General features: G+C 44.9%; 1 protein-coding gene across 1 annotated transcript in view; it reads right to left on the reverse strand.

Annotated features, from left to right (window-relative positions):
- Positions 1 to 6,670, reverse strand: part of Cfap54 (cilia and flagella associated protein 54) — a 244,454-nt gene extending 237,784 nt beyond the window's left edge. The window contains exon 1 of the mRNA XM_051206281.1: positions 6,194 to 6,670. Within this exon, the coding sequence (XP_051062238.1) occupies positions 6,194 to 6,606 (413 nt within the window). The 5' untranslated portion in view covers positions 6,607 to 6,670. The remainder of the gene's footprint in view (positions 1 to 6,193) is intronic.
- Between the last annotated feature and the right edge of the window lie 3,726 nt (positions 6,671 to 10,396).

Raw genomic sequence — 10,396 nt, forward strand, 5'->3', positions numbered from 1 at the left:
AAAACAAAAACAAAAACAAAAACAAAAACAAAAAAAAAACATTCTGACAAAAACAAGGGAGAAACAGTTCCTTCTGCCTCACAAGTCAAGGTATGGGTCCCATTGTGGTAGGGAAGTCGAGGCAAAAGCCTGAAGCAGCTGGTTGTGTTATTTCCCCAGTCAAGAGTTCATGCTTGCCTTGATTTCTCCATTCCATGCAGTCTGAGATGCTAACTCAGGGGATGGAACCACCATTGTGTGTAGGTCTTCCCACCTCAGTCACACAGATCAAGATGGCACCCTACAACAGGGTAACCTAACTTCGAGAAGTCCTCATGGGTGTGCCGGGGGCTTGTCTCCTGAGCAATTCTAGATCCTGTCAAGTTGGTAACTCACACTAGCTGCCACAGTAATCAAGAGGAGTGTAAAGGAAAGAGGAAGGGAGGGAAAAGGAGACAGAGGAAGCTCTTGCTTTTATTTTATTCTTTTCCATGAAGAACTTAAAACCATTTAGGGTTATGCTTCCTTCCACCACATAAAACAAAAACAAACCATGACTATTATAAAAATGAACAGGGCAGTAAATCATTGTTAATTTTATTCATTCATTGAGTTAACACTGACTTCTTCTCTTTTTCTCAAATGTTATGAGTGCCTCCCGGATAAAAAAGAAATTCAAATTCCCCCTTAAAACTGTCCAATCCTGTCTTCTAAATTTCTAGATAAAGACAGTGTTGCAAACAGAATGCATCCTTCCCACCAGAACACGCTGCTGAAGTCCTGACCCTAAGGCAGCTGCACTGGAAACTGGATGTCTGAGGGAGCAATTAAGGCCATGCAGTAGAACTTGATCTGATGGAATTAATGTCCTTACCAGAAGAGACTCCAAGAATGTGTGCTCGTTCATTCTCTTCCCCCAGGCTTCTACAGAGAAAGTGCTCTAAGAGGGCAGAGCAGTTGGCCAGGAAAACAGCCCTGGCCAGGTCCTATCCTGGAACCTGAAGTCTTCAGAACTATGTGAACATGAAATTCTGTGGTATCTTGTTAAGGCAGCATGAACTGAGGAATACAGGTAACAAAGACTGATCAGGCAGTAGTGGCACACGCCTTTAATCCCAACACTCGGGGGGGCAGAGGCAGATGGATCTGCATGAGTTCAAGGCCAGCCTGGTCTACAGAGCGAGTTCCAGGACAGCCAGGGCAACACAGGAAACCAAAAACAGAACTGGAGATTGGTTTCTACCACTTATACACATTCATGAGACAAGGTCTACAGATACTGATCAACTGACTCATTAAGATAATTAAGTGACACTGACTGAGTTCCCAGTTAAGGAAAGGGGGTTAAGCATTCCTGTCTTTATGTACCGAACAATGTTTGAGATACAAAAATACATACATGTGCCCACAATAAATGACAAAGACAAATGAATAGGGTGGTGAATAGAAACCATGAGGAAAGAAAGACATTGTCTTTGTTCATTTCATAGTTCACTTACTGCCCCTGAAATTCCAGGGTATTTAGATGGAATACGCTCAAGAAATCTACCCCGTTGGGCCAGAACCCTTCAACCCTGCACATAAAACAGTTAATTCATCCGAGCCTTACCGATGATACGATCACTGGGTTCGTTACTCATAGAAGCAGAATACCAGCTTTAATTAAGTCAATTGGGGTTACATAACAAGAGGGTTTTTCTTTTCTCTTTACAGAATCTGAAGTTCAGGAATGCTGCTCATTAGAAATGGCTTACATAATACTACAGCAAGCCCAGGGTGGCCTGAAGCATAGTATGTTAGTCCAGGCTGAGCTCACGTTCACAACAGTCCGCCTAAGTCAGCCTCCCAAGGGTTAGCATCGCAGACAGGGACCGCCTTAAGCAGCTTTAAGAATAGCAGGCTAACGTGTTATACTGCTGGCTGGCTACGATGGCTAGGAGACATTCTGGATGTCCTAAAAAGATTCTCACAGTATAAGCAAACTATGTAGTGCTAATAACAAAAGCACATTTTTAAAGAGACCACACTTTATATAACGGCACTGTTCATATAGTCAAAATTATATTTTGGGGACTATAAATGTTTATGCTCGTGGAAATTCCCATAGTTAGGAGAAGAAAAACAAAAGCTTTGATTTCAAGAACAACCATCTGTCAAATGTGTTATAAAAGCAACTCCTGCCTCCTGGGTTCCTAACCGGTTCCCCATTATGGTAACTCCTGTTCCATTTGGACATGATCACCCAAGCAGTATTTTCAAACAAAAATTATGTAATGCAATCCTTTACCAGAAAGGACCTCTACAGCCTCCTACAGCCCCGTGCTCCCTCTCACACCATCTGCCATTGGACCTGCACTTCCCATGTTGGAGCCGAAAGGACTTCTCTCTTATTCCTTCAGAGTGCTTGGTTCTTTCCCGCCGAGGATCTTCCGCTATGCTTGCTGCCCTCTGTCTCTCTCAGAGTCTTCTCATGTCACCATGCCATGACCCCTCATTCCAAAGCAAGCTGCCACTGAGCTCCCTTGGGCCTCTGCCAGAATGCCACCTACTTTAACATACATGCAGGCCAAACACCCTTACACGTGCTATAAAAATAAATAAATCTGTTTTCAAAGTTGGCAGCATACAAGATAATATAGTCCTGCAATATCGAATATTTGTTGGGTGTTTCCTATGCTCTAATCTCTAGGCTAGCACCTAGAGATGGAGTGATGAAGAAAGAAAGAAAAGTTATCCCAAGCTCCCCAGGAAGCTTATGTTTTAATAAAGGAGACAGACAATAGGCAAGAACACAAAAAAGTTAAATAAAATACCATCTGACAGGTGAACCTGAAGTAGGCAGAAAAAGCCTGGCTTGGATAGTGATGATTGGCAGAAACATGAAAAGAGGAGAGCAAGCCAGATTGCCAGAAATCTGGAAGAAAAACCTCCCAGACAGAGAAAACAACAAATTAACCTCTGGAGCAAGAACGCAGAGTGTTTCTGAAGCTAGTCCCAAGGAAACGGACAAGGGCAAGGCTGGGCCAGATCCTCCAACGCTGGAGAACAATGGAGGCCCCTTAATTGCGTTCTGGAGCAATGACAATCAAAGACTTTAGCTAAGAGCAGATGATAACTTTGCAGAGAACACATGAAGGCTATTTGAGACAGAGTGGAGGCAAAAGACTGGAATGATGGCAGTGGAAATTCGAGAAGGATGTACAATTGGAAACCATTCCAACACAGTGTACTCGGATCGAGGCTGGGTGTGCACCATGTTCTCCTCGGTTTCTCTTTAGACAGGGCATCACTCAGCTAGCCTGGAATGCAGGCACCTCCAACTCAACCCTACAAATTCTGGGATGATAGGTATGCAACACCATGCCCAGCAAAAGCCTTTATTTTATGTTCTCTTATTTGTCCTCACTCCTTGGTCAGCTCTTGGTTCTCCTCCTGCCCATCAGCAGGGTATGTAACAGTCGATTCTTCCTTCCCCTCAAATCACTTTCTCGCCTTGCTTTTCTGAGCACCAGCTACTTCCTGGTTCTCCTCCTCTCTCCCTGGCCTCTTAGTCTGGGCAGGTGCGGTGCTATGGGTCTCTGTGTTGGAACATCCCTCTGTTCTGCCCTTCGCCCTCTTCACCTGCACTCACTCCCTTGGCTAGTCCATCAAGCATCACAGTGCAAACATCATGGATGGACTGATAATCCCAAAAGTGCTTCTCTTCTAACCTCCAGCCCTGCCTGGACGTTGAGTTACAATCCCACTACATGTAAAACTAAATTCTGCATCTTACTCCCTCCTCCCTAAACCTGCTCTTCCCACTTTCAGAATGCGATCCCAGCTTCTTCACACTTGCCATCGTCCCCGTGCAGCCCACTCTACAAAGATATCCTAACACATTATCTCCACACCTTGTCGACATTGTGGGGGATGGGGGACATTGAGACCGGATTTCTCTGTGAAGCTTTGGCTGTCCTGGAACTTGCACTCCCAGATCCTCCTGCCTCCTCCTGCCTCTGCCTCCTCCTGCCTCCTCCTGCCTCCTCCTGCCTCCTCCTGCCTCCTCCTGCCTCCTCCTGCCTCCTCCTGCCTCCTCCTGCCTCCTCCTGCCTCCTCCTGCCTCCTCCTGCCTCCTCCTGCCTCCTCCTCCTGCCTCCTCCTGCCTCCTCCTGCCTCTGCCTCCTGCCTCTGCTGGAATTAAAGGTGTGTGCTACCATGTCCAGCTTCCTCCTTGGCTTCCTTAAAAGAGAAAACCGGGCCACTTTTCCTGTTTTGCTCCATCCATCCCCCTGCCACCCCATATCCAATTGCAGCACCCATCAGTTACCCCTCAGTCCCATCCCCTGACTTACACTTCTCTCCTGGTAAAATGTCTCTCCTGTGGTTCTTCCCTACTGTCAGCGGGTGCAATGTAAGAGCCCTTATAGTTGCAGGAAGAGACAATTAACACTGTACATTATATATACTATATTTTCTTACACACTCTTGCATGTGTGCACGCGTGCGCGCACACACACACACACACACACAATGTTCTAGTTTGCTTTCTGTTGTGGCAATAATCACCATGACCAAAAGTAATTGGGAGGCAAAGGGTTTATTGCATCTTGTGAGTTATAGTCCATGATTGATGGAAACCAGGGCAGGATCTCAAAGCAGGTTGGATGCAGGAACTGAAGCAGAGGCCATGGAGGAACCCTGCTTACTGACTTGTTTCCCCTGGTGCCAGGGACACCTGCCCAAACATAGCACTGCCCAGGGTAGCCTGGGCCTTGCCATAATCAATAAAATGTCCCATAGACATGCCACAAGGTGCCTTCTTCCCAGGAATGTTGAGGTGACAACCAAGATTAGCAATCATACCAGGTCATGTCAAAGCTTTCCTTATGGATTTTAGGCACACTAAGAGTTGAGCTAGCTGGGGTGATGATGGTACACACCTTTAATCCCAGCAATCAGAAGGCAGAGGCAGGTGGATCTCTGTGAGGCCAGCCTGGTCTACAGAGTGAGATCCAGCACAGCCAAGGCTACCCAGAGAAACCCTGTCTCAGAAGGGGTAGGGGGAGCTGTACTATGTTGGAAGAAGTATAACAAACTGTATAAAAGTTATTCAAATATGGTGTCTCTCAAGTCTCCTAAACTGTGCTGGGGATCTTGGCCACCAGACCACGCAGTTTTTTCTTTTCCTTAGTGAAACATATCTTTCATTTACAAAAGGAATTTACGCCCTCTCCTTGGCACACCAGTACCTCCAGCATCATTACATTTGCACTTCATGGTGGTTATTAAACAAAATAAGAGTCACTTTAACACACATCTTGAGTTACCATGACTGCCGAGCTGGTAACAACAGGGCCAAGAAGGACTATAGTGCTGGAGAAAGGGATGTTTCCAATCCTGGGTGGAACAGCAGGGCAGAGGAAGATTTCATCCGGCTGCTCAGAGGGATGTAAACAATGTCAACCATTTGTTTCTGGAACTTTCCATTTAAGATTTTTACAGCGTTTGACCACAGGAGAATGTTGTTTGAGTATGGGGCTATATACTCATGGAAATAATGACTTGGGGCAAGGGGTCTATTGTTAACTTGATGCTTTCCTAGTTTTGAAGGAAGTACCTTTCAAAGATGTATACTAGGTGCTTAACAAATCGTTTAGGATGTTCGAACGAATAATAAATGTAAGTTAAGTCTGCGTACCCATGCTAAATTCATGATGAAAATATGTAAGTTAAAATTATTCACCAGTCTGGTATTCTTTGCCGCTTGCCTATATCAATGACTACTCATTTTGGGATGTGTTAGAAAAGATAGTAACATTAACAAAAGTGTCGTTTTCAGTTCACAGAAATAAATTGGAGACAGAAACAAACCAAAAGCAACCCGACGATCAGAATGAGCCATAGAATCAAGAGGAAAAAGAAGTTCCTGCAATCCTACGGGAATATAAAAAGAATAAATGAATACTTTCACAACACGATAGACCAACTTCAAGGACCTGAGCAATCTCAGAGTTGGTCTTTAGTCTACTTTTGTCCTGTTTTGCGACCCATGAGTGAGCCAGGAGAGGCCACGAGAAGACAGTGAGACCGAGCCCGGAGTCAGGAAGGGCTTCTGTGCAGATATTTTATTTTGACCTGAACCATGGGAGAGCTAAGGGCTGGAATAGAGAGGAAAGTCCAGGGCCACGCCCCTGTCCTGGTGGCGCCCTCCCCGCGCCCTGCCTCAGCTTACCATCTCCGATGGAATTCGTGCTTCTGTTCCTCCGAGATGGCCAGAGCCTTCTTCTTCTTCATGAAGCCCAGCAGCTCCCGGATCTCCTTGTCGCAGGAGGCCAGGAGCGGGTTTTTAGCGTCCAGAGGCCCGTAGAAGGCGGCAGCGGGCAGCGACTCCTCGGAGCCGGACCAGGGCGACGTTTTGGACGAGCTAGATTTGGACTCTGTGGGCGATTTGAGAATCGCAGTGGAGGTCGGCGGAGGCGTTGGAGGCAGCTGCACCGGCGACACCGATGCGCCAGAGTCCCGGGACTCCGAGGAAGAGCTGGAGGAGGTGCTGGAGGTCGCCATGTCTGCCAGAGGCGGCAAGCTAGGGACTGGTGTACACGCGGTTGCCAGGCAACGGCCTCCTGGCAACCAAGCCACCTGCATGCTTTCCGGAAGCACAGCGGCCCCTAGAGGGCGAGGGAAGCGCCAACAGCCTGGAAAGGAGGATGCTCTGAATGGCTTTGTGTGGTTTCCCATAGACAAATGCACACACAACAATCGAATGAATGGATAACATACATTTAAGGTTTTTAGGTCCATTTGTTTTCTAACCGCCCGGCACTGGTGTGTAATGCACAAACCACTTTTCTTCGTTTTGTTTGGAGGTTTTGATTGTTGTGGAATTTTGTTTTTAATTTTAGAAGGAAGGGCCTCCTTATGTAGTCTACACTGTCCTCATACTCACTTTCTTCTTCCTGTCTCTTGAGTGCTGGGGTTACAGATATTCACAGACGAGGCAGCCAGAGAGGGGGTCTTTAAACAGAAAGCCAATAAAAACTTACCATCAAAAAAATTCATGCTATTTTTCCCATTTTATAGCATTTAATAACGACATCCATGATTACAATAATTAAGATGTGTCTGGTATTGTTTCAAGCATTTTGAAACTTTTCTTTTTCTTCAAGAGAGGGTTTCTCTGAGAAGGTTTCTCTACTGACTCTGTAAGGCCAGGCTGGTCTTTTACTCACAAAAATCTGCCTGCCTCTGCCTCCTGAGTGTTGGGATTAAAGGTGTGCACCACCAATACCACCCAGATGAAATTACTCTTCTTATTTAATCATCATGACTTCATATCTCAGCTACAAACACATCGCCACTATATCACAGCTTAGGAGACCATAACTTTGACCAAAGTCAGAGAACAAAGCGCAGGGTCAGGAAACAAGTCCTAATTATCTGATCAGAACGAATAAGCTGTTTTGATGATGCCCCCTGTGGTGGTTTGAATGTAACTGGCTCCCATAATCAGGGAGTGGCACTATCAGGAGGCGTGGCTTTGTTGGAATGGGTGTGGCCTTCTCAGAGGAAATGAGTCACTGTGGAGGTGGGCTTTGAGGTTTCCTATGCTCAGGATACCACCAAGTGTCTCAGTTGACTTCCTGTTGCCTGCAAGATGTAGGACTCTCAGCTGCTCCTCCAGCACGGAGTCTGCCATCACACTACCATGCTTCCCATCATGATGCTAACGGACTGAACCTGTGAAGCTGTAATCTGCCACCCCAATTAAATGTTTCCTTTTATAAGAGTTGCCATGGTCATAGTGTCTCTTCACAGCAACAGAAATCCCAACTAAGACACTCCTGAAAGAAACTTATTAACACAATTTAAATTAGGAAATTCTCCGAGAGGCTAGTAACTGCCGCTGCTATATTCTCCTCCCTCAGCAGCCGGAGCTGGTGACTATGAGATTCATATTTATACCTCCAATAATCAGGATATTTTCTATTTACTTGTACTTCAGCCTTACCCTCCTTGTTACTCTGTTCTAAATCAGTGTGTGAGCTACTCAACTTTAACTCTGACATTAATCCATGCTAATGGTTTGAACTGTTTGCTCTCGAAATGCTTCTGCATTTTTAAACAGGGATGCAGAGATTTTTCCTCTGATGAACAAACTATAGGCCTGGAGGAAAGTGAACCTCAAGATATGCTCTTTTTCTTGCATTTCATGGGCCACATTGAGTCAAATGTATCAATTTGGAGTTTGAACTTCAACTAGAGGACCCACTTTTTCTTATAAATTATGCAATGCCAAAAATTATTAAAGAACCAGAGATTTATGGTGGCTTCAAAAACTAGGTCTTTAATATTGAAAACTATCACCAGTTTTTTTTTTTTTACAGTCAAAATTGTAGGTGGTAGCTTTAGCAGCAGCCAAATGCCAAGAAGTTCATTAGGCCACAGCCTTGTCCAGGCCCAACCATATTCCTTTCCAACCCTATGGATCTGGGCTAAAGAGTCAGGACAGCCTCCTGTGCACTATACCCTAATACTCTTGGAAGGAAGGTCACAGGGAAGTTGCTCATTGGAGCAGGTCATTGTGAATAAAGAACCTTCTAGGCAACCACAGGAACACCTACCTGCCTCGTTGTCTGAGTCCAGTTCTCTAGTCAAGAGATCACTACATTTGACCTCATTCTAGATGTGCAATAAAAACTTTAAAAATTTAAAAATTTTAAAGAATACAGGTGGGGGGATTTGTCCATTGAGCTTTCACACACACACACACACACACACACACACACACACACACACACACATATATATATAGGCACTTTTAATTTTTGGGGGGTTGGTAAATTCTCTTTTCCCCCTGGTTTTCACAGAGCAGCCCTGTCCACTTCAGATCAAAAGCCGGTGCAAATTGCTACTGAGAGCGATCTATTGTAGCCACGAGTAGAAACGGCAGGAGGCAGGAGCCAATTAAATTGAAGTGGTCAGAGAAGAGCAAAGAACAGGAAACAAAGTGGTCCTGCGCCCCCTGCTTCCGGTGCCTCTTACAGACGACCTTTCTCATAGTGTACAGTTTTCAAAGTCACTGGTGGAAAAAAAAGAATGTGACTAAGCTCAAGTGCTCGAATTATGAAACATTCCGTCTTAGTCGCATGCCCTGCCTGCACAGGCTTCTGTGGACCGTGCTTCACCTGCAGCGGCTTTTGGAAGCCTCTCTGGATATTTAAAGGGGTGTTAGATTATGAATCATCATCATGGCAAGATGGAAGCTTCCATTTTCTTCCCTTTCAGTTATATTTGAGGGGTTCAAAGGAAAAAGGTTTTAGAGATGCTATCTTCCCGTGATGAGACGCAGCCTTTGTAATTCCTTTTCTTTCCCAGTCACTTCTCACTCTCGCGGCAATGAAAGACGAAAGTGAGACAACCAAGAGCAGGGCCAGGCGATGTAAACCGCTTCCTCACAAATAAAAGAAATTGCTGTTTCTTATCATTAATGCCTTGCCTGGCCTCACAGATTCTTTCTGCTCATTCAGAATTCTTTTTTTTATCTTAACTTATGGCTAGAGAAATGATAAATAAGGTTAGTGGGTTTGTTTTTTTTTTTTTCTCTCTCTCTCTGTTAGATATTTAGCTGTTAATCACTTAGACGTCTTAAATGTGTGGTCCTTTGAAAAAGAAACTACAAAAACCTCCCTTTCCCCACATCACCAACTAATATGTAAACTGAAGTTTGCTTCGCATTTCTTCATGCATTCATTCAGCTAAATGCACCCATTTCATTGTATAATCTACACATGAGCACACTCTCTCCCTACAAGAAGCAGGTACATGTGGTCAGCCATCCACAATTAAAAAAAAAAAAAAGCTTGATAAGGTCAAAGGATGCTAGCGAAGTTCCAAGATGAAGCTGGAGAGAACGAAGGATTGCCTTGGATGGAGACAATGGCTGACTGTGGACTAGAACTGCCTCTCGTTAGCTCCAACATTCACAAACCTGTTTCCTCTAGGAGCCTGGCACCAAGTCACAGCACTTGGAGATGAGCGAGAAAGGGGAGCAAACACCGTGAGCAGCTGGAAGGTGTGCTGAGAAATTGTCACTTGGTTTTGTATTTAGTGGAAACCTTTGGACAGAAAAGCATGCAGACTTCCCCAACGTATGACAGTTTGACTTGGGATTTTTTTTTTCCAGCTTTAAATTAGTGTAGACGAATACAGGCATGACCATTGTGACATGAGATATTCATCACATTGTAAAATGGACTTTGCTGGGCATGAGTTGGTCCAATTATATACAAATGTAAGTGGTCTGAGCACACCTAATGTCCGTTAAATTAAGCTGTGGTGTCTGGTAGGCTAGCAATGCTAAGTTCCTTTTGACCTTTTGATATCTTCAAGTTACAATGGGCTTACCAAGAGTGAGCCATACGTCAAAGCACACATG

This window comes from Phodopus roborovskii, unplaced genomic scaffold (assembly GCF_943737965.1).
Source record: "Phodopus roborovskii unplaced genomic scaffold, PHOROB, whole genome shotgun sequence".
Classification (NCBI taxonomy): domain Eukaryota; kingdom Metazoa; phylum Chordata; class Mammalia; order Rodentia; family Cricetidae; genus Phodopus; species Phodopus roborovskii.